The sequence below is a fragment of the Phaethon aethereus genome, assembly GCF_964289735.1.
Source record: "Phaethon aethereus genome assembly, chromosome: 6".
Classification (NCBI taxonomy): domain Eukaryota; kingdom Metazoa; phylum Chordata; class Aves; order Phaethontiformes; family Phaethontidae; genus Phaethon; species Phaethon aethereus.
The window spans coordinates 4,787,498-4,812,254 of NC_138580.1; the positions used below are offsets into that span (position 1 = coordinate 4,787,498).

Genomic DNA, 24,757 nt, shown 5'->3' on the forward strand with positions numbered 1-24,757 from the left:
ATCATTAGGAAAGAGAATTTTTTTCTCCCTAATGATTCTATAGAGTTTATGTAATAAAATCATTTTTTTCAGTAATGACTGAGATTCCTTTTAGCTGCTCAGGCAGTGAGGGTGACAGGATCTTTCTAATTTGCTGGTGTTATGCAGAGCCTCTAGGAGAAAGTCGGGCAGCTAAGACCTCGTGCACAAGAGAAGCAGAGACGATGGTGTTGGAGATTTTGCTAGATGTCAGAGACCAGCAAAGAAATGTGCTGGGCTCCTGTGTTATCTCATGTCTTCTGTAACTCAGTGCAGAAAGAACGACGGGATCATTTGTACAAAAAGGAGGAGACTACAGGGGTAGAAGCCAGAGGTGGGGAAAGGGTTGGGTTTCCAGAAAGTATTTTGGCTTCCACAGCCTGCTTGGGAAGGATTATTTCTCCCTCTAATGTTGGGATTTGGTGTTTTGGTTTTTTTTGTTTGTTTTGGTTTGGGTTTTTTTGCTTTTCCTGCTGACTCTTGCTTTGCTGAGCAGTGTCAGGTCTCTCTTTTGACCAGACAGTGTGATGCAGTGAGGATGAATGACAGCCTCTCACCTCAAATATACTTTTCACCAGCCCAGTGACTTACGAACGTGTGTCCTCAATGCATTTTATGACCCATAGGTCTGTATTACAATATATAACATATTGAGAAAACCAACCGGCCATAAAACGTTTCTTACCTCCGTTAGCATTGCGTGTTTGCCAGCGTAGCTAAGATTGTGTCAGCACTTCCAGGATAAACTCTCAGATATTTCAGGTTTTTTAGATAGCTTCTCATTTTCTCTAGGCTGACTCTAAGTGGAGAAATAATACATTATCATTTAATTACATCTTAAAATTATTGATCTGGTTGATTTTAAAACACAACAGCAGAGAGAAAAACATTGCATTAATATGCCAATTTTTTTCGAACTTTTTTCTGTGCCGTGTGCTATGTATATTATATATACATATTTAGTGAATATACTTTTAATCAGGATTGTGTATGCATAGGTTAAAATAAAATTCTATTTCTCTAGTATCCCGCTACCTGATACACGTGGTCATTTGAAGGTAGGTTATCCAAAGGTAAGTTGTTCTTCAGTGCGAAGCATTATTTCTAAGGAATTTCCATTTTCTTCCAAGTTCAAATCTACAAAAGTCATATTACAGTGGGCCTTATCTGTTTATAATGCTTTTAAGAGATAATGGGAGTAATATTATTATTACCATTTTATGAATAAAAAGTGATCCACAGATGGAATGGGATGTGCTCCTTTAGACTAATGATAATAAATTATTAGTTAGTTTAAGAAAGTTAAAAAATGTATCAAAAGTATGGATAGACAAAAATCAAGACATTTCTAATTAAGGTACTTATGCTACTCCTAATTCATGTGAAAAGGCTGATTTTAATTAGCATTCCACTTGCATTTTTTGTTTGTTTATGAGAATACGTATCCTATTTCCATTACATCTAAAATAGTTCTTTTCCTTCTGCAGCAGCAGTACATTCATTAATCTTAACCCCTTTTTACAGTTTGGTTGCTGATGTCGTGGTGTTCAACTCTGCTTTTAATATGGAATCATTTCTTACATCCATTGGAAAATTTATGAAGCTGATTCCTGACCACAGACCTAAGGATTTGGAAAAAATAATCAGACCGAAGTGCCAAGTTCTTTATTTTCCAGTCAGGTTTCCTGATGTGAGCAGGTCAGTACATTTTCCACGTCATAAATTGCCTCTAGCCTGTCAAAACTTTCTATTTATGGTGACGTTCTAACTAATCAGCTAAAGCATCGTTAATGAAAGAGTTTGATAATATGCAAAAATCCCCTAATTGATAAATGTGTTTCAATAATCAGAGGCTATTCAAGCAGCGCCTTATCTGCTAAGCCTGTCCGTGCACGTCGTGCGAGCGTGCGTCGTTCAGGATGAGCAATTTCCCGCTTGTTTTAGTGATTTCCCACTTGTTTTAGTCTTTAAGGAGCTGTCTGCTCCTCAGCTCCGTGTGTATTTGCACAGGGGAGGTCAAGGAGGAGGAGGAAAGGCTAGAGAACAGGGAAAGTGATAAGCCTGTAGTTAGGAAGCTGTATTTCCCTCGGTGTGTTGCAGTGGGGTTTTATTCCCTCCTCCCTCCCCTACCTCTTCTTTTATTGCTTTCCAGGTAGGCAAAAAGCATCCCAGCAGCCGGGAGCAGACTTGCAGATGTTGGCGTTAGCTGCAGCCGTAGCTGCTCTTCAGTCTTCCTCGGTTACTCTGAAGGACGTTTTTTATTACCCTCCTTTCAGAGCCCGTCTTGAAATTAGCGGTGGGTTATGTGGCTCAAAGGGAACATTCGCTAGATCCTTCTCACTTTTGATTAAACCTGGCACAATTGTTTTTCCTGTTATAAGGGACTCTCCTCCCACCAAACAGGAACTTTGCTTCAATGGGACCAGTACTAAATAGAGTAGGATTCTGCAATTTGATTATACTCTTAAAACCAACACGATGCTGGGTACATTTTTTTGCGGAAATAAGGATGGAAGGCACCATAATGACTCTGGAAGAGTCCGACTTTTGATCTGATAATAAGTTCTGGCTGCACTTGAGAACTTTGTCCCTGACCAGCTTGTACTTACAGTTATTTCAAAGACTAAATGTACATTTCTGGTAGGTTGGGTAGAGGGATTTATAGGACGGGAGCTGAGGTCGTGCACTCTGCTGATGTTCACGCTGCAAGGTTTGCATTTCAGTATCTTGGAAAACTTTATATTCTAAAGCACTGATGCAAATCGTTTAAAAATCAACGTCTAAAGTTAAGTTTTTCAACCTATGTTTTTGGCAAGTGAGTTAAAATCCTCGAATGTTAATTAGGGACTTGGCTTCCTGGATGGCAGTGGAGATCGGTACCTGTACATCTTTGGGAATCTAATATTGCTTCTTAGAGACCATGTTTTTTAAGAGTAAGGGAATGCTGTGAGTGCTTAGCATATTTGATATCGAGCCATTTTAAAAGGGTCTCGTGGTTTTTGGCACACCTTTAGGAAGTCATGTGGCCCAAGCCTAGTTTTGGAGATGAAGTTGTGATAAACCTGTCTCATATACTAAATCAGCTTTTGTGGACTTGTCAGCCCTGGCAGATAAGGTCGAGTGAGACCTGACAAATTAGTCTGAAGTCATACGCGCATTGATCGTTTGTCCAAAGCAAAAGGTGATTAGGTGGGTAAAATCAGTAGTCTACTACCCAGACTGGTCAAGTGGGAAGATCCCATCTTACCATGCGCTCTTCTTAATGTTCTGCTCTTGTATTGGATCTCATCTCGCAAAGCAGGACACCTTTCACGTTTTTATTGTGGTTGTTGCACTTGAAATTATACCCAAAAAGCTATTTTCCAGCAGTGGTGGACAAAATTAAGATGTTAATAAACAACTGTGTGACTGTACAACTTTCCTAGCAGAGTAGTTATAAACACAGATTAGTATCAGCTCTAGTACTTCTAATAGATATTTTATTCAACAACTAACTCTAGATGTAAGTTCTGGGTTTGGTTTTTTTTTTAAGAGAAAGCCAAATATCATCACAGACAAAAAAAGCAGAAGAAAGGACTGCTTCTGCATAACTCTGAAGTTCTTTGGGTTTTGACCTTCAGCTGCAGCCAATATTTACTATTTCTTTACAAGATCATGTTTTAAATAATGTTGAATGCACCTGTGGCAATTGAATGCTGTTTTTTTTAATTTTGACTGTACTAGTATAGTAACTGGATGGAGATTGAGGAGAAAAAGGTTAAGAAAAATTGTGGCCAACCTAAAATAATAAAGCAAGCTCTTAGCCCAGAGTGTTTTTCAAGTTATTTTTCAAATGGTAATTTGCTTTATCCAGACCAAACTCATACAGTGTAAGTAAGTGATTATTTGCGTGACTGACAATCATTTCAGTGCCTGCAGTCTTTTTAAAATGCATAATTTTGCTGAGATGTTGTGAAAATATTTAAAAATTCTGAAGGCAAAATAACCAGGGTGATTTTTTTTTTTTCCCTGTACTTTGACCTCTTTTATTTTGCATGTGAATGTCTCAGGGTGTGTTTGTGTCTTAAATGTAATCTTCATTTGGATTTGGGGGAGAGTTGATCTGAGAAATCATCCTCACGCATCTGATGGTGATCTTTTTAAGATTATCTTAGATTAATATTGCAATTGTAGAGCAAAATAAAATATATCTGACCCTTGATCAAAACCAGTGTAATAAAGGAATGTGTCACATGTGTTAATCCTGTAACGTATCTACCTTTTAATGTAATTACTGTAGATGATGGGTACACAAGCTAGCACAAGCAGCATAGTAAATGATCACTTAAGACTGAAGGTACAATGATTAAGGATACCATAGGAAATACTTGTGAATACTATTAGAGGTACCTTTATACATATGTGTAATGTGCATTTAAATATTTCAGATTGGCGTCCTAATCACTACTTTTCTACTTGTGAGAGGAAGTTATCGAAGCTTATTAGTAAGAAGAATCTTTATAAAAAATATTGTCACAAGGGCATGTATTGGTGTTTATGTGGTCCTTATCTGACAATGAGAAGAGATGAAAGGATTTGAGGATTTAGTAGAATAAGATATTTACTGACCTAATCCTCCTGTTTTCTGGTTCTGACGATGGCTGGCTGCCGTAGTGCCACAGCTACTCCGGGCATACTCATCCTCTGTAACTTTTGACTTTGAATTCTCCTCTTCATACATTCTGATGAAGGATACTATGTAGAAATACATATCTGAGTACTTCTAAGCTTGGAGACAAAAAGCCCCTCCAAGTTAAGGCTGTCCTTTCATAGTGCGTAGGTATTGCAAAGGGTGTGGGTAGACCAGTAGCTCATCTTATGTGCCATATGTGCTGTGTATCAGACTGGGGGTTTATAACACAGTGAATTAAATACATTGTAATTCACACTTATATTGCCATTGGCTTAATTTCAGTATATTTTTCTATTGTAATGTAAATAAAATCCTGAATGTATGGGTTTTTTTTCCCCCCTGTACAATCAATAGACTCTATTTTGATATAATCTGTTTCCACTTTTGCACTGGAAAACTACGGTCCAGGAAGAAAATCTCCTTTTTACTGATGTTGTCATTGGTACTTGCTTCTCCATGTACCAGCAGACCCTGCTGGAATGCCTCTGGAAGGTCTTCGTTGGTATTTTGTATGAATTCTCTCGGCCCATCTGCATCCTTACTGTCTGTGGCAGGCAGCAAGGCAGGGTCACATTAGGTACTCCTTGGAATTCATTTCAGTGAAAATTGTAATACAGATTTTTGTTATTATTACTAGTGTATTATTGTAGTGTATCTTTATTATTACCACGATGTGGCAGAAAAGGAAGATGTTTTTATAAGCAAGAATGAAGTAACGTTCCTAAGAGCTCAGAATGCACATTGGGCTAAGGTGGAATAATACAAAAGAAACATGAGAGGATGACGATTACAGCAGAAAATAAAAATAGCTTCGTTTAAGTGGAACTTGTTAGTGAGTATCTTGTACTATATGCTTTACACATTTTGAAGTAGAATTAGATCTTTAATTCTGTTAGACTGTTGTTCCTTCATTTGCTTTTATAACTTAGTTCAGTTAACAGGACAATTTCATTCATTTGGTTTTATATTTTTTTAGTTATAGTGTAAGAGAGGCAGAATTTGCCAACTTACAGAGTACTTTAGGGCCAATCAGGGGAGTTCCTGACTAAAACAGAAGTTTTTAAAAGACGCTGACAGTATCTCTTGTACAGAAACGTGACTGTCATGTGTTGGGCGAGCCTGTTTTGGGGAAATTAAAAAAATTACATCACCTGGACCAGGCTTGCAGGGCTGAACTTCAGACCTTTGTTTAGATAACTAAGAGGCTCCTCCTTCCTCTGTAACCCTGACAGTATACAGTAGCTTTGGTGGGCTGGAAAAATGCCGATGTCAACAAGCAAGGAGAGACTTGAATCCACAAGAGCCCAAAGCTATAGATGGGCACTGGGGACGTGTCTCTGTTGCACAGAGAGATGCTCAGCAGCGGTACCCAAGTGAACTGTCTTGCATATGGGAAGCAGTATACCTTAGAAGAGCAGTTTTTGGCTAATTAGCCTTCCAGTGAAATAGCATATATTAGCTTAGGTGGAGTACTATGCTAATGATAGTGATTCTGGTACTGAGGCTACCTACTGCCTTTGGTGGCCCAGGCGTCTCCATGGCATGCCGTGCTCTCTCTGGTAGGCACAGCCTCCCTGCCACCACGCTTTATGGGTAGTTAGCATAATTAGAAAATGCCAATAGACGGCTCCTACCTTGGGGCTTGCTGCTGAAGAACTGGGTGATGGAAATTACAGCTCTGAATGTCTTTCCTCCTCACCTGCCACAAGCAGGTTTTGAGGGTTGGTGGTGATACGCTAAGGGTTACGCAATAAGCATGAGGGATGCTCTCAAGATCTGGGACACAGTACCTATTAGGAGGAAAGTGCAGCACTGGCTTAAAAAGGGCATAAAACGGAGTCTTCCAGTTCTGGAGCCTTTGGCAGCGGGTCGGTTACCTTCTGCATCTCGGGACTAAGTGCTACCTGCAGGGAGCTGCACCTACAGCAAGGGGTTGGGTGGTTGAATGAAGGGTGCCTCAAGCATCCGTATTGAGTGGTGCGTTCTCACACGGTGCTTCCTCCACATGTGCATCATGTGCCTCTGAGGAGGTTGGGGGGCGATGTGGGAGTTTCCGTTCTCGCTCTGGATTGCGGAGGTGTGGCAGTTGCCCTAGCCTGGTCTTCCAGGCAGAACATGCCAGTTTTATCCCCAAAATGTTTATCCCCAAAACTCTCCAGCAGCAGCAGTCTGAGAGTGCCCTCCTAGAGGAGAGCCTGGCTCAACAGTCTGCTGGGATGTATTCATTTTGCAAAACTTTCTAAAAAGTAATTTCTTTTTATCTATTGAGGGACAAAAATACTTCTACTGACTCTCTTTTATCTGTCGTTCCACTAAACGCTATCATAATAACCATTTAGTCTCACAATAGCTCACAAGGATACTTAAGCAGAATTCTCTGTGCAACCTAGTTTTTTATTATGTTGGGTACTGCTCATGTTGCATACAACACATTCCCATAAAACTTGCATTTTGTATTTACAGAGAAATTTCTCTGGAGAGTTAAGGTCTTGTAAAACATTCTTGTTCTACAGCATGAACGAATTATTATACTCTGGGGCATTAAAAGTGAAGTGTACTGAAGAAAAGAATTTTTTCATTAAAATGCAGTTTATATTGATAAAACAGATTACTAGCATTTGATGAAATGTGAAACTTGGATCTACCCATATCGCTAAATCGCCAGTAGGTTTATTTTGGCAAGAAGAATAGTATGTAATGTATATCAGGACCAATCATTATACAGTACCTGTTAGTTTTGTATTAGATTAAATTGTCTTTCACTAAAGTAGCTGAAAAAAACCCCCCTACTATATCTGTATTTTGAAGTAGCAGAATGTGGTAACCAAGAATATTAGAAAATAAAAGCTGTCGTGTTATCAGTTTTGGCACAGTCATTTATCAATCAGTATTTTAAACATTGACAAGTGGTAATTTAATAGGGAATGACCCTGTTGGCAGGAAGTTCTAATGACAGATGATGCAAACTCATTTATCACTATGGGGCTGTGCTGGCTTCTTACCTTTCTCAGTATCACAGCTCATATTTTCCAAGTCTGGGATGTGAGAAGCCACAAAGGGCAAAACCTGTGGCACGGAGCCTATAACCACTCCCATCTAATCCGATTAACCCCTTAGCTGCAAATTTCTCTGCAGTATAGCTGGTAAGATCTAAAAGTTCTCACACTGTTTTAAATACCATTTGATTTTTAAGTAGGATTTGCCATAATACTTGGAAGCACTTTCCCATTGTCAGTTTGTTAGAAATGTTCAAGTTGTGTCCCTTTGTGTTCAAAGTTGAGACACACTGGTACTTGGCTTTCAAAAACAAACCGCATTCTAATAATTAATAGCACATTTCATTAGCAGGCATTAAAAATATTGCATGCGGTGCCCTATACAATGGGCAGCTATTATTATTATTATCATTACTACTCGAGAAGGAAATTGATGCATTCAGAGGTTTAATTGATTCGTGCATATTCATGTGGGAAGTCAGTGGTGGAGTCACGACTGGACTGGATTATTATGCACTTCCATGCATAATAATTTCTCTGCAACTTGTAAAGAGAATAGACTACCTTGCCGTAATATATGTAGGCATTTGAAGTTGAGGGATGTCGTGGGAGAAGAGATGAAAATGGCACCTTCATCAGCAACTAACGGGGATGGTGGTTTCAATTCTTCTGGCAATAGTCTGTCTGTAATACAGTAACTCAGCTATACTTACTCAGAATAAAAACAATCATATTTTTACTTTAATTTCCACAATAGCAAAAGCTTTCATCGATTTGATAGGATTTTATGTTACCTTTTTTAAAGCATAATAAACACAAGCCTCGCTTTGGGCTTTCTCCACCTTCCTACCTCAGTTCTCCATTTGTTCTTTCCCTTCTCTTTTCGCAACAGAGCCTTTCTCCTTAAGGCTGGGATCAGGTTAAATATCATCCCCATACAGGATGATTCAGACATGAGATACTTTCAGAGTTTGTGTCAAACTGTTGTAATAAGAGCCCGTGAAGCTTAAATTTAATTGGTTAAAATTGTCACGGCAAACTAAAGGAAAGCTGGTTTTTCTTGTGGTGGTTTTTTTTTTTTTTCCTGTTCAAAGTGGAAAAAGGCTATTGATTAATGGTAGGAACACACAAAGTGCTAAATACCCTAATTTTCACTGCAGTCACTGGGAGCTGAGGGCGCTTGGCACTCGGCGTGAGTGCAGCATTAACACGGGTGGAAAGAGGTGGCACACAAAACTAAACGCTGGCGATCGAGTGATGTAGCTGAGTCCAGTTCGGTTCCAATCCATAGGAAGGTACAGGCTTCAGTCCTTCGCATGTGTGAAAGATGGTTTTTAGAGACGAGGCTGTCCCTGCTGAATTTTGCATTTCAAAATACTGTCCTTCAACGTTTGAACAATTCCATATTTTTTTATTACAAAATTCATGAATATTACATAGAAGTGGAGGTGGATTTTTTGTTTTTCTTTGAAGTGGTTTCATGCTTACGGAATTGTAACAGAGAGGCAAGCAGTCGTGTTGGGCACATTATTTCTTAGTTGCTACACGAGGCAGTGACAGAACCTTATTGCTTAAATATTCTGGGCATTCATTGTGGTGATATAATGGAAAAAGAAGTAGGTGATGTGCTAAAAATTGCAGAAAAGTCAGGGAATAGGAAGCGATATCTGAGTTTTTAGAGATTCCTCCCTGAGAATACAGAATGTTTCCAGAAATCATTTTTAGGTGAATGAAGGAATGTCTGTCACCAGTCGTGGGGGAATGGCAATAACTTTTAGAAAAAGCCGTGCTTCATCTTGAACACAGTATTAGTTTGGGGGCAAAAATTAAAAACCCAAATCAAAAAAACCTCAGGATTTCTTTTAAAGACTGGTAGAATTACAGATAGCCTTGCAAATTGTCATTACATGTGAAACTAAAACTTTAAGTGGGTTGGATCTGCTTCGAGCGGTGTTGTGTGCTAGATTGCAGACAACCAGTTCAAGTTAGAGTTACTGTTAGATGGAAGTGTCAGCGGAGAAGATACTAAGATGTTCTATAGGAATTTCAGAGAATAAAGAGTAAGAGAATAAAATTACACCATGGAATACATAAAATCGCAGTTTTAAGTTTGAAAGGGAAACTTGAAACGTAGCTCTCCAGTCCTATGGAGATGACCTTTGTGTAATGTGCAAGAACAATATAATACAGATGTTTTATGCGTAATCAAATGGGATGAAGTAAATTATTTTTAATTTTGCCAAATCACAGATAATTTCTTTGTTGTGGAAGGAGTATTTTAATCTGTGTAGGTTTTTTCTTTCTTTGCTTTTGCATTTGCAGCTAGGAATACTTAATATTTTATATTTTGGACGTTTCCCCTGCTCAGTTGTGACTCCCAGATGAAATAATCCTCCTCTTCTTCCCTTTAAATAATTCAAATAGCATACATTTAAAAATATGAAAATCCTAACGTAAACGTACCAGAAGTGCTTTTTAAGGTAGAAGGCTGTTCAGCTTACTATTGAAAATATGTGTGTCTAAATAGTAATGAAGGTTCATCGGAGTTTTGGGCTTGCAAGCACCAAGTAGTAGGGATGCTAGTTGCAGAGCTATGGGAGATCCAAGTCCAGTAATGCTTCCCCAGCTTCTTTTCCTCAAGTATGTATGAGAAAAGGTCTTTGGAATATATTGCCTTTTTTAGCAATGGGGCATTTTGTGTGATGAGAAATCTGTATTCTTAACAAAGGGCTTCTGGATATTGTATAACAAGATACTACTATGTTCAGTCTGTTTTTCAAGCGATGTTATAGGCACTTACAATAGCCAGGGAGAATGACTTAGATATTAAGTTGAATCAGCCAACTTGTGACTAATTTTAGAATGGATTCCTCATAAAACTGTGCCATTTTCGTACAAGACGACTCACTCCTAAGTAGTACTCAGGTCAGGCTTGCAGAAAACTAAAGACTTTGTCAGTCCTTGGCCTACCTTATGTATTTTCTGCCCCCTTTATCTTGGGACTCATCAGCAGATGACGTTGTCTCTCTTTTTGTTAATGCCCAGCTAGCATGTTGGGACTAATGGTGTGTAATGTCTTGGCATCATGCCGGAGCCCTCATCTTTCCACTTGTCCTCCTTTGTCACCTCTTTTTGTCTAGAAACCACAGGTGTCTCAGTGCTGGTTCCACGCCAGTTGAAGAGACTGTGATTTAATTTCTGCAGGATGTATTTGATTTTAGGTGTGCCAAAATACTCATCATGGATGCTCTTCGATGGGGTTACGTGTCTTCATTTCCATGACTTTGCCTCTCAAAAAAAAAAAACCCCAAAACTATTCCCAGCCATATTCTCCTTTAGACCCTCTAAGCATTTCTCATCTCCAGCTGATGGTTCTCATAGATGTTGAACACAGAAGCAAGCAGATCTTCCTTCCCTTGGTCACTTTTGTGTGCTAAATGGTGGACCAGTCTGTATGGCTATGCAAGTAAATACAGAATGCAAAGAACATGCAGATGTGTAGACCACGTGCTGCTGGAGATGCACTGAGCAGCAGTATAGCTGCACCAGACCAAATACAAAAAAAAAAGCTGATGTGATTCTTATATACAATAGAAAAGATATTTTTTTAAAGGTACAGATTGGTGTGTCTATGTAAAGCATTGAAAAATTGCACGTTGTTCTGGTCACCGATGTTCAAGAAAGATTAATTTAAACTGTGAAACAGGTACAGAGAATTGCTGCTAGGGTGATTAGGAGAATCTGTATTATAAGAGCAGATTAAAAGAGTATGGTTCATTTGTCCTAGCAAAATAAAGGTTGAGAAGGGGATATATGTTAATCTTTGTAAATACAGTCAGAGGATAAATGCCATGAAAGAGGAGGAATTATTTAAGTTCCAGGATAATCCTTACAACATCCACTAGGTATAAATTGGTCATTATTAAATGATTCAGACTGGAAATGAAAGAAAGGGTGTGTAGGGGGGTTGGTTGGTTTGGTTTTGTGGGATTTTTTGGTTTTTTTTTTTTTTTTGAGAGGCATTTAGTTTTGAAATGTTTGTTGAAAGCCTGTTGAAATGTAAGAGGAGTTTGATAAATTCGTAGACTTGTTGGTTAAACAATATAGGAGTAGTCCCAGGCAGTTGCAGATGTTTTCTATGATGACATCCCCAAAATGAAGATTAAAAGAGATGGATTATGAGATGGTCACATACTGAGTTGAATCCTGAGTCTGTTCTGCGTACTGTGCAATGTTTGTCTTGTATTTCATTCATCAAGTGTTCCATTAATGAGCAGTGTCCTGCAAGGTACGTCTTGCTCCTGTTCAACCTTTCACCGTATTTGGCATCAGCAGGAATTTTCAGTAGCCAGATTCATGATGACCATGGTGTCAAGGGAAAAACGATGAGGGGAATGTTTTTGCCTCTGTCAATGTCCTGGGATCATCTGGACATTTTAGTGCTTTTGAAAAAAGCCACATCATGGCCAGTGCGTTTGGTGCCTCTTCTCCTCTTCCTTTGACACGCTGGAGCTCTTGAGGCATCGGTCTTGGACTTTGTTGTTTTGTGGTAGGCTGAGCATCCCTCAGAAGACAACAGAAATTGAAGTGATACCAAGGGTCGACAACTGCAGTGCTTGGGGAAAGTGTTAGGTGAGATGTGCTTCAGCAAGAACCATCTTCAGGTAAAATGTTTGAGCATCGTGGCTTTGTACACATCCTTCTTGATTTTGCCTCACTTTACTTTTGCTCACTGAAGCATCAGATAAAATTCTTCTGTTGAGCTTACTGGAGCCAGAATGAGTTTATTTTAACTTTCTTATTTTGATGAGTGTGTATATGTCTCTCATTTTCATCCTTGTGTAGAGTAGTTTAATACTAAAATTGCCTCAGTCTGCGCTAGAAGCAAATGAATAGCAGAAAGAAGAACTTTTTATTCAGTAATTCCTCTCGGTGACTGAAATTTTATCTGTCCTTCATCAGACTTCATCACAGGTCTTTTGGTTTTGGAGTTCACTTATGTTATCTGCCATCTGATTTTGAATTATGGATCTCGAGTTATGTTTCTATATACGGAAAAGAGAGGATTTGACCCTTTTTCAGGTGCCTAAACTGTCTTCCTTTTGTTGCCAGTAGAAGGAGGGATTATATATATATTATTATCTATCTACCAGGATTTTGGTAACCTAGTCACAAAACCTAAAAAATATTAAAAATAATTTTAAAAGCAGGTAAAAAACTATCCCTTTTTTTTTTTTTCCCTAGAAAAAACTTGCATGATATCCATAAAGTTGCCCGGCATTTATGACATTAAAACTGTATGTCTTTTGTTCTTGAAAGCAGCTGAGCTCTTTTCAGAGGTACTCGGTGCTGAACTTGTCTGCGCATCTATACTGAGCGATTTATTATTCTGCGAGCGTCACTTCATTTGGGCTAGCAATAAGTCCTGCTCAGTCATTGTGCTGCAGAGGAATGTTTAAAGCTGCAATGTGCATTGGAGTCTGTTTGTTTGCAGCAGATGATTTGCCTAAGCTTTGATGCGCAGTCACTTTCTGACATTTGTGTATTTCGGCAGTGAACAATGTAAACTCATTTTCTGAGCACTTTGATTACTTGCACATAGCAGTGCCCATGGCATGTGACAGAGAAGAGCACTCTATCCACTAATCAGATAGATATGCTTCAAGCGTATTTACACAAAATAATGAAAACAGCTGTTAGATACCTTTAAACTTGAGTGTGTTTTGTTATTAATCTACTAGCCCGTACACATGACACTATAATTCTTCGCTCACTCAAGTTGCCTTTAATGACACAGTAATAAAACGGAGAGGGATGAAAGTAATGGAATTGTAGAATGTAATGCCTCAATTGTTCTACAGTGTCTTCCTTTTTGCCAAAATAAACCACAATTAGGTCCATATGGTGTTTTGAAGTTTTCAAGCAATGACCCTAATAAAAAGTAATGAATTTCTGACAAAAGAAAGCATGGTGCTCTTTTAAGCAGATATCTTTGCTATTGATCTAGTTATGATTGCAGACTGATATGCTAATAGAAGAAGAAAGGTTCAGCGTGCCTGGTACAAGCACTTTCATTTGTGGTTTATTTTATTCTTATGAAATTCAGATTGAAAAGGTAGAAACATGTTGTAATCCATCAGTTATGACTCCCTTTTAAAAGATGTACTATAAAGAAAACAAATGGATTTTTCTTGAGAAAAACGAAGTTTGGAAAGCATTTGTTAACTTGAAATTTCAAAAGTGCATGTTAACTAAGAGGATGCCTTGCAATGAAGAAGCTGCTTGCTTTGGATATATGAAATTTGACCAAAGCCCTGTTACTGACTTTTCCCTCTTTAAACCTTTTCATGGGGGAGTTGGAGCGACACTCCTCTTCATCTAGAAAATCGAACTGTCCATGCAGCAGTTGTAAGGTAAGTACAGATATGTAGTGACTATGGAGGACATGCCGCTCATCTTCCTATATTAGGTACATAGCTATGGGCAACCATTTAAAAAATATGGTGGATCAGTATTATTCCAGTGCAGTAATAATGATGCCTGAGGTATGGGTAATGAAGTCTTAATAAAGAGAGGAGAAGGCAGGTTCTGGAAATGGATACCAGGGGAAGGAGAAAATAAATGTCTGATTTGATGAACCTTCACTGTTAGTGGTTGTTGAACGAATGTTCCTTCCACATATGCAGTCCTAAGTGACTGAATTGAAAAGCGTCTGCTGGATAGTGTGTATTATTGGCATTATTTTACTCCAAGTAGTGGAGTTAATGTTTATCAAGGCCTATAGTCTTGCAACATGAAACCATTCAGAGCATCCCTTCAATAAAATCTACCCTTGATCACCACTAGAAAATTTCTCCGAGTGGCACCTTTACTGGTACTTTTGGAGACCATTTATTTAATGGGCTAATTTCTCTATTGCCTGCTCTCTAACTATTAAGCTGCCTGTCAGTCTTCCCACTCTAGTCTCTACTGCTGCACCTTCTGGAAAATAACGTAATTTTGGCCTCGATAACCCTTACCATTTTTCATTTATGTTTGCTACCTTCTACATTGGTAATTTCTCCATCTCCTTATGTATAGCACACTTTGTGTGGTTACTTTATTCATCTTAATAGAAGAGTCTTGTTCATGGGTAGAACTTTATCCTCAGTAATGTATCTTGCTTTTAAAAGCAAGGTAAATGAATTGCTATTTATTCCCCCACTTTTCTTCTTTCTGCAAATAGATACTCTTTTCTAATTTCTCACCTTTGTTACTTGATACTTCAATGAGATGTGAATGATTAATTTGTTTTATTGCAATAACGTTTAATAGCAACTGACTGGTGCTTGGGAACTGGGGCTTGCGCTCTGGAGGATGGTGTGGGCTGCAGGAGAAACCAATCTCACTTCAGATTTTAAGATTTGGATTATTATTTTTAATTCTAATAAGAGGAAACATAAAAATCCCCACCTTACTTCTTGTAATAAAAAGATGGTTGAATTGATTATTCGTGCCTCAAATTTCAGTGTTAAAAGCTTTAAGAAAAATTAAAATGTTTTAAGAAATTAATGCTTATGCTGTGAAAGAGTGTGTCAAATTTTAGACTGCTTTTATATAAAAAATAAAAAATGAAGCATAAGTAGCCTAGCAGGTGGACATGTTTGAAATATGCTAGTTTCTATAGCCAGTTGTAGATGAGAAATGTTGGGCTTTTCACCCTACCCAAGCAGGTTCTCCCAAGAAGCTGGATCGAAGGAACGGTGTTTAGTGTGGCTCCTCATGAACCGCTCACGCTTTGGTGATTGCAGTAAACTTCCCTCCTATATCATAAATATTTACAAAAATGTTGAAATATTTTTAATACTGAAAAAGGGTCTTAAAGCTCAGAAAAAGCATGGGAGCCTTCGAATGCTGAACTAAGTTCTTTAGCCCCTGGTTTTATTCATTAAAATATTAAGGACCTGCAGGGTTGTACTCTCTTGAGGAGTCTAAATACCATCAAGAGACCTTAGAAATTCTGGCTTATTTTTTATACAACTCGGTTGAAATTATCTGAGATTTTCAGGAACTTTGAAGTTCTTGGCATACCTGCAAAGGCTTCTACAAACTTACCTTAGTATCTTTTGAAATCTGAAGTTTTAACCGTTTGTGGCATCCCAGGTTTTGGCCATTAGTCCAGAAAAATGATCACTGGCCACTGCTGATTGCGTATTTCATGTATTTGATAGAAGTACCCAAAATATTCTCGTTCCTGTACTACTAGTGCTTTCACTTGCTTTGTGGTAGCACCTGGTACATCCTGTGACTTTCCAACACATGAAGAGAATGCAATCAGTATTAAGAAGCATTCCCACCCCAAAAAGATAATAATACAAGGTTTCTCGTGTTTAATATAACTATGCTTGAGTATCTATGGACAGATGACTACAGTCATGTAGACTTTCTCAGTTTGCATGTATGTTTGCAAGACTAGCTCCTTAATGAACACTAATTATTATTGCAGAGCTGTTATTAGTAGGCCAAATTATTGCATTAGAGGTCTCACATAAAATCCGGTCTTGACAAAGGGAGCACAATTTTCAGTCATCCATGCAAACCCCAAAAGTTTTCTGTTTTTTCGTCTGCTGATACATTAATATATTTTTAGAAGTACTGTGACTTTTCATTAATTTCTTTTTTTAATACATTCAAGCTCCTTTAAGAACAACGTCCATTACCATGTAATGATAAGAGATGATTTTTAGCAGTAGATTGAGGGGCCAAGCGTAAGAAAACATTTATTGTACTGTGTTTTGGAAGCACAAGCTAGTTGTAGAGGTTACATTCAAAATAGCAGGAACTAGTACGGCAGCATTTTAGTAAATTGGGATATAAACAAACATCTGTTGCAGGAATGTAGAAATGACATCATAAAGAATGTATGCAAAAAGTTAATTGAAAAAGAATGATGCAGAATTGCAGCATGATTTTAAGTCTAAATTGATTTTTGCCTTCAGAGTGAAAGTGGGACTTTTGTGCAACATTCCAATACTATAAAGTATTTATAATGTAATGTCCTATTAATGTACCTAAAATGTAGACTCTGGGTCATCCAATAAGAATAGTAGTTACAGTAATACAGTATATGTAATATGCAATTATCTTGACAATAGTTTTATTTTTTCAACAATTTTGTCATAAAAGAGCAGTAAGATACAATGAATTTGATTCATTTTGTGTGTGTGAATCATTTAATAGGCCATTACATCTACTATATTAGACTCCATTCTCCTTTCAGAGCTTTTCATTATAAGGCTGTCTTTAATGGAAAGAAGTTTAACCTTCCCTCCCAGATAGATTGAACCCCATAACAGTGTAAACATTCTCATTATAAAATAAAATCCCCTTCCCCAAGGGCAGCACTATAATTATGTTGCAGAGTGTTGTACAAATGTTTCTCTTAAAAAATGTTGTCTCATTCTTGTCCTCAAGTTTTTATCATTTTCATTTATGACGAGAATCAATAATACTTTTAAATTGTAATTTAATAAAATAAATATGATCTGATTATTTTTTAATTTTTTGAAGTTATTTTAATCAAGTTTGAGAAGAAGTCATCAGTAAAATTGCTGTTGATTTATAAATAGGATAATTAGAGGCTTTCCTCCTAAGTACTGTTCACTGGCATTGTGGCTGTTTTTATTGCCTAGTCAAACCTCTTCATTCAATTTTAAAATTGCCTTTTGAATGAACTGCGCTATGAGCCTGCCAAAGAGTGTCACCATTAATACCTTACCTCCTCTATTTCATTGTCCAGTCTGTAAATGCACAATAAATTGTTTGATAAGGAGGTCAATGAGGTTGTACTAGTTTCTAAGTGAATTATGGCCAAACGGTTCAGATTATGTCACACCCTGGTTGTAGCGCTGTGCTTAAAAGGTGGTGATACAGTACATGGTAGATCAGTTGGTATGGTCATCCCCGGACTAGACACAAATAAAGACGGGCAGGTTCTCCACTGATCTTTGTGTAGAGAACAGATGAAAAAAGTGCATCTTATTAATCCAATTCACAATTCTGTAGCCAGTCCCATAGCCTAATTAAGAAAACTCTCAGTAGCAGGTACGTGCCACATGCTCCACGAGGATGGGTTATGGTGGAGATATTTGCAGGCAGGAGAGTATTTCGCTGCTTTGGCTGTGGAAAGGCTGCAGTAGTATTCCTGGAAACTCCTAAGGCTTCAACCAGCATGCTAGCTGATAATACAGCTCATGAGCTAATTGGTGGGAATTTTTCTGTATGTGTAACTGGTTTTTGGAGAACCATGCCCGATTGGTGTCACCATTCCAACAGTTGCCCATACTGATGCATCGCCTTCACCCAACCCTCCTCTGCCTCCAGTGCTCCTTCGTGGAGGAGGCTGTGGCTTCCATCCAGGCACGTCTTCCCCCCCGCGCGCAGCGCGCAAACGGTTTTGAAATAGAAACGTAAAAGGCGAAAGTAAGAAACTTTGTGCTTGTTGAGTCTAAAAGAAAGTCTGTTTGTGTGCGTCTCTGCCTTTGTAACAGAAGGAATGTTTCTTATGTTTCTGTCTTCAGACAGTTGGCACACATTTCATCTCAGCAGCTGCTTTCTCTTAAAGTGCAGTAGAGTGTAGGACTGTAGTGACACTAGCATTAATACTTCACATTCTGCTATCATATGCTGTCACTGTGAAATATGGATCTAGGTTACATGTGTTTGCAGACTTTGTACTGCTGAATTATGAAAGCTGACTCCGTTGGAGGATTGTGTTGTATTCAGAGACTGTGAACTGAACAATAAATGAATGCAGGCAGAGACTTGCAGTCATAAGCAGTATCCTCCTTTTTGGCCTAATTGAGCCAATAGCTTTAAAATGTAAAATTGCCAAATAAAACTTCATTGCTGACTTAGGTAAATATATTTAGCAGGCATCTAAATATGTCTCTTGTGGTCATCGTTTAGTTTATCCTCAACGTTGTTTAAATATTATTTTTAAATCCCATTCTTCTGAATGGTATGAATTACTGCAGATGAATAAAATTTATTACAAAGAGTAGAAGTACTACTGCTGTCTGTCAAATTAAATTATTGGGAACAATTAATTATTTTGTTATCAAGAATTAGTGTATATCCATAGATATAACTCTGTAATTTTTTATGTGTCTGGATGGCTGTAAGAGGGGCATGGAGCTGCACTTTCCTTATTTCTAAAGGTATAAAGTTAATACAGGTGTAAATATCAACTAAGATGTCGGGAATCACAGGGTTTGTGCTGTAATGCATGGTACCCCAGCGTTGTGCGTGGGTGCGTAGGGGATCCGGTCCTGGCCCTGCTGAAGTCACCTGGGGCTCTGTCACTCAGGAGCTGTGGCAGTAGGAAACCAAAGGGTAAGCAAACCTGCTGAAAAGGAATATTTGGAAATATTTTTGAAATGAATGCTTAGCATAAGGAGATATTGGGGTACCTGCAAGCAGATCTTAATACAGGCTCACGTGCACAATTTTGTTGCACTGAAAATGTTAATCAGTGTATTGGTTAAAGTCAGATTTGCTTGGTGCCTGAAGTTCTGCCAGTAAGTGATTTTTCTTTTTTTTCTTAAAACAGCAGTCTTTAGGTATCCGTAATTCCAGTGACAGTGTCAATGGTATGGCTATACACCAACAGTTGAACTTGATTGTCTGTGTGCAGCCACTGAGGACCAGGAAGCAAGCCTAGGTGCAGAAAGTTGGCATCCAATGTAAGACTCTCCATTCATTTTCATTTTTTACCTCTGATTCTCAGCATGTATAAAAGGACAGGGTGAATAAACAAAACATACACATTTTGGTAGTGTTAGTCACGTTGCTGATAAACGACCTTTAAACCACACCTCTTTAGGAGCTTCCAAGTGGCAGAAGACCATCATCAGCATCCTTACCATAAACGCTCAGAAAAATGTTAGAAACGTTATGGACAGTGTGAAAGAAACGTTTGGTCTTTCTGAACTTGTCCGTGTATTTTAGTGCTTAGCATGGGGTTTGTATCATATACATATGGAATTTTATGTGAAGTGGTTGCTGTCATGGCTCTTCCCGTGTGAATTTTGAAGTTTCTTTTGTATCTGATACTGAAGTGGGAAGGTGGGGTTGTATCCTCTCTAAGCAGCGCTGTTCCTGTGCATCAGGGCTTCCCATAACAACCTTTTCTATTGTCATCTCATTCCCTGACTTCTTTTAAATTTTATCCAGGTTCATGTTAATTTTAATATCCTCATCAAGAATTGTCCTAGACTGGAAACCATGCACTTCTGATTTTGTACTCTGACAGTACATTGTTCAGCTGACTGTAAAGAGAGGAAATACGTAAACAAATTTAACAACAGAATTTCACCTATTAATGAGTCATGCTGGAAGTAATATCTGCCTGCTCTTAGAGTCCTAGCTATGTGCATAATAAATCAACATCATGATTTCTAGGTGCTCACTCATTTTCTGTACAGCAAGCAGCTGTATCATCAGTCGTCTTTTCTTGTCTTAAGCCATCGAGTTTTTTTTAGTCTGGGGTGCAATATGTAGAAACTTTGCCGTAGTGAGGTTTATTTTTTAATATAGGGAAAATAAAATGCTAATAAATTTCAAGTTTTCAATCATCTACTTTTATAGCAAACTGAAGACTATTTTCTTGATCTTGACCAATCTATGGTCCTTTCTTGTCCAAAAGAGTGAGGGTAATGTGCTGATGTTCTCATAAGCAAGACCATTTTGTAGTTCATTACCTTTTTTCATCTTTGTAAGATATTTCTGTGGCATGTGACAGTAGAAACAGGATGAACAACGTAATTTTTCTGAAGTTTTTGGAGTTTCTTTATATAGAATTGTGCGTAAATCTACTGTTAAATGTTTAGAAAATTCATCTGGGGTGGAATATTGCACTGATTAGAAAGAAGAGTAGATGTACTCCATCTCTAATTGGTGTGGTCTAATAGTTAAATTGCATGGTCTTTAAAATACTAATCATAGCGGCATTTACCAACAAAATAAAATTGTCACTTTTCTAAGGGGACCATTTAAAACAAAGACAGTGTAACTTGTCGGCATGCGAGAAGGACCTTTACACTTAAGTTACATTATTTATCAGAGCTTTTCAGTGGGGAGAAGTTCTTTCTGTTTTAATACACTTATGCTGTGTAATTCTGTGCATTTAATAGTATTAATTGGGGAAACCATAAAAGCACTGTGACAACCTGCAACATTTCTCTTGCGTCTGCCTACTGGTTAGCTGTTCCTCTACCAGAGTTTATGTTGTAACCTATGTCTTTAGTCACCAGCCTTACAACAGAACAGCACTGAGGATGCAGAGGTGCTGCAAATCATACAGAGTTCTTCTGGCTCAGGATGGAGAGGAGCAGCAGTAGCAAAGGGTAACGCCAGGGGCTGAATGAGGAATTGAGTGAGACTGAAGTCTCTGGAACTGTGGGTGTTGATGGGGATGGGTCCTCAGAGCTGCCTACATGCTGGCATCATTAATTGTAACATATGCTACAAATATACCAGGAGACAGCAATATAGTGTTGGGATGTAGGAAATAAGAGCTTGCCTTGTGAAGGAAACCAAAACGGCTATTTGAACATTACCATGAAAAGACGTGGTTGTGGACTGTTCTACCTTTGCGATAGTCTGGCAGTTCAAGATTTATGCTGGTGCTGTCTCTTTTCCATTCCTGACTCTTCATAGGGTGATGGACCACCCATGTGTGACTGGGAAGCACTGGTCTTCATTAAGCCTCCTAAATGTAAAGATCCTCGGTACCTTTTATCATCAATAAGATCCTCAGAGCTAATCTAGCATGTGGTTTTTCAGAGGTTACTGTGTAATGCCCCAGAGACGCGATGAGCAAAGTTCTCAAGCCCCAAAGGACTGAACTATGAAACCACATTTCCAAATAGATTAGAAGTATTTGTCATCGGCTGATTTGCTGTGAAAGGCTGAACAGAAGTCCTTTACACATGTGTGCTCATGCATGCATATTGTGTGCACACACACGCACTTGAGCTTGTAGGAACCCAGCGTGCTCAGTTGTTTTACTAATAATCAAGATCTTAACATTTCAAGCAGGACCTATTTCTGGAGCAATCTAAACCAAGGACTGAATTTGAGACACTCCTATAGTTTATTGTGTCCTTTTGCCCCTCATTAGACCCTGCGTGTTCTGGTCCTACTGCAGATTACACCTGCTGTTCGATCAAATGGCACAGCTTCAAATCGGGGGCGTTCACAAAGTGAGGCAGCCTTGCATCTTCTCATTTAAAGCCAGCAGGATATCTCATCCTGCCTACCTTTTAATTAGATGATATTCTGATCACCAGTCCCATTCATTCATGATCAATACTTTCGTTTCAAGTCACAGATGTATTTAGTCTTCAAAGAAAGGTTCGTGTTATGGGCACTGCTGTGTCCAGCAACTTTTTTAACTTTTAAAAATACAACCAGAAAACGTGACAGTTATAATGCAGACCTAAAGGCCCTTTCCAGCACAACTGAAGTACGTACATTAAGCATATGAAAGTGTTTTAACTATGACATGGATTCTTTCATTCTGAAAAATAAGCATCTGATTCTGATAAAGACTCCATTTTATTGACGAAGCCAAACAACCGAGTAGATGCCTACTTTGTGAATTGCCTTAGTTGGGTAGCAAGCATGCCATAAATCTGGTAACCAAAATAACGGTATAATATTGAGCTGAATACAGAGATTTTTGTCTCATTTGTTATACAGCTCAGAGAACTTTCTTTCCTTATGACTGTAATCCGTTCCCTGTAATGTAGTCAGGCACAGAAGGTGGAGAGATCAACGTTTCTAAATGGTTTATTTGATCAACCATGCCTAATGGTTTGTGGACCAGATCTTCAGTCGGCTTAAAGGGCTGCAGTTCTGTGGAAGTCAATTATAGCAATTTGTATCATCTGAGAATCTGATTTCTTCTTCCAGCCATATAGACTTGATCGAACAGTATCCATAGACTTAAAAATTGCAAATTTGTTTCTCAATTTTTGCAATGCCATGTGTTGATGTCATCAGTATCACAGAAATAATCAAAGACAATCCCCCCCCCCCCCCAATAATTTGAAAGAAAAACTGGTGAATACAGCCATACAGGATAGTTTCGGAAGTAATACTGAAACTTAACTTTGGTGAATGGCAGGTAGGACAAATGTGCAGTTATTAGCTATTTAATTAAATGGTTCATAAGAGTCAAAGTGTTTTAAATACATCATAAAATACAGCAGGTCAGAAACGTAAGAAACCTAGTAATTTAAATCAGTATTAAATAATAGGTAAATGAGGGTCGTCTTTTAAGGCACTCAGTCAAAACTTACAGGATGATTGTATCTCAAACATGAAAGAAGACTTGAAAAAGAGCCAGCAGGAAAAAAATGTTAATTTTTTTTTCCACAAGGGCTATGATTTCTGTTGCCCTATGATACCTAAAGGGAACTGGGGAAAAAAAAATTTGGTTTTGTGATACTTGTTTCTTGCTAATATTTTCTCTGCTTTTTTTTTAATCTTAAATATTGTAAAATGTTTAGGCTATTCTCAGCCACACACACACATGGAAGACCAGTGTCTGTTAAAGCATGTTTATTTTCATCTCTTACACTATACTACAGAGAGTTATTGAGACAAAGAGAAAAATCTTTCATCTGACTTGTTTTTATTTAGTAGCTGGACAAGATCAACATTGGTTAATAAACTAAAACCAATGAAAACCTCACCCAAAGAGCAGTTTTGCACTCAGTTGCTCATTTTTCACATTCTTTTTCCTTGTGATGATGTGATCATTTCACTCCAGTTCTCCAGTCACCAATGCAGTCTCCTAGGACAGACAATACCTGAATTTCTAATGTGAAGAAGCATGATACAAGCATGCTATACATTATATAAAAGGGAAAAAACCCAAACTAAATGTAATTGATTTTTAATTTTCCATGCATTTTTAACTTTTAAAAGAAAACTTTGACCATTTACAGATTAGTTTTTTAAATATAAGGTGTGTGGAGGCATTGCTTTTACATATTTAGATTGTTTTCTTTTCTTTGTAGCATTCCAAACTCTGTTCCTCAATGAGATGCCGCTGCATTTTTTTTTGATTTTTCTTATATGCTGATCTGTGATTCACCTCTGGAACTGCATTTGGAGGTGGAAAGCCACTCTGTCCTTGTAGTAAAATGATGTCTGAGTTTTTAAATATGTATGTAAACTGCTGTCTGCATCATCACAAGAAGAATGTTTTATAACTGGGTATATCAAAACTGGTTATAGAAAATTTCACTGGTTAAATACTCAAAGAATGATCAAGAATAATGGCTTATTTACAGTTCCATTTTAAATCAGTGCTCCATTTAAAAAAAATTACAGATAGTGAAAAGGATGAGAAGAACAACTAAAGAGAAATGTGTTCTTGAATGCACAGTAAGATGTTTTTCAATGGTATAGGTTTGAAACTTAAAAGAAGCTCATGTGTCTTCAGAGGGATTAAGTTTCAGTGTGCATCAACAGTGCTATTGTATTAGTGCAATCGGTTACAACAAATTTATCCTGTGATGATACGTAATATAGAGAATCACTTTTTATCTCCCACTGAAAAATAAGCCACAGCCGAAGCATCAGCAGCTCTATGAACTCTGCTGGCATTTTTGATACCTTTATGTTTGATTTCAGGCTCTAAGAATAGATGGAGGTATCTCTAGCAGCACTAATGGGAAACCTCCTTGCATGTGCAACTGAGTGTGCGTCTTGGCATCTGTGCTACTCGAGTTCCCTATGCCTAAGCATGTGGCAAAGGTCTCATTCATTCTGCTCCGCGAGAACCAGCCAGGAGTGTGAACACACAATCTTTAGACACCGTGAAAGCACTGCAGAGGTCAGTGCTCTCTCTGCTCTCAAGTGACAGCTTGAGGATCTGGCTGGATTGACACTTCTGTGATCATTATGCTGATTTTCATCCAGGCAGGACAAGCAATATGCAGTTGATTTAAGAAACAGCTCTTCCCAAGCCAGAGTGACATGCAACTGTGTGATGAGGTGGACACCACAGCAGGACGCA

The 24,757-nt window shown here is 38.2% G+C and overlaps 1 protein-coding gene across 7 annotated transcripts in view; it reads left to right on the top strand.

Annotated features, from left to right (window-relative positions):
* Nucleotides 1–24,757, top strand: part of GTDC1 (glycosyltransferase like domain containing 1) — a gene marked incomplete at both ends in the record, with an annotated part of 125,578 nt that overhangs the window by 34,707 nt on the left and 66,114 nt on the right. For 5 of the 7 annotated variants that reach the window (XM_082001707.1, XM_082001708.1, XM_082001711.1 and 2 more), the window contains one exon: nt 1,543–1,716. The exons of the other annotated variants lie outside the window; for them this stretch is intronic. In XM_082001707.1, coding sequence (XP_081857833.1) covers nt 1,543–1,716 — 174 coding nt within the window. The remainder of the gene's footprint in view (nt 1–1,542; nt 1,717–24,757) is intronic. 7 annotated transcript variants of the gene reach the window in all.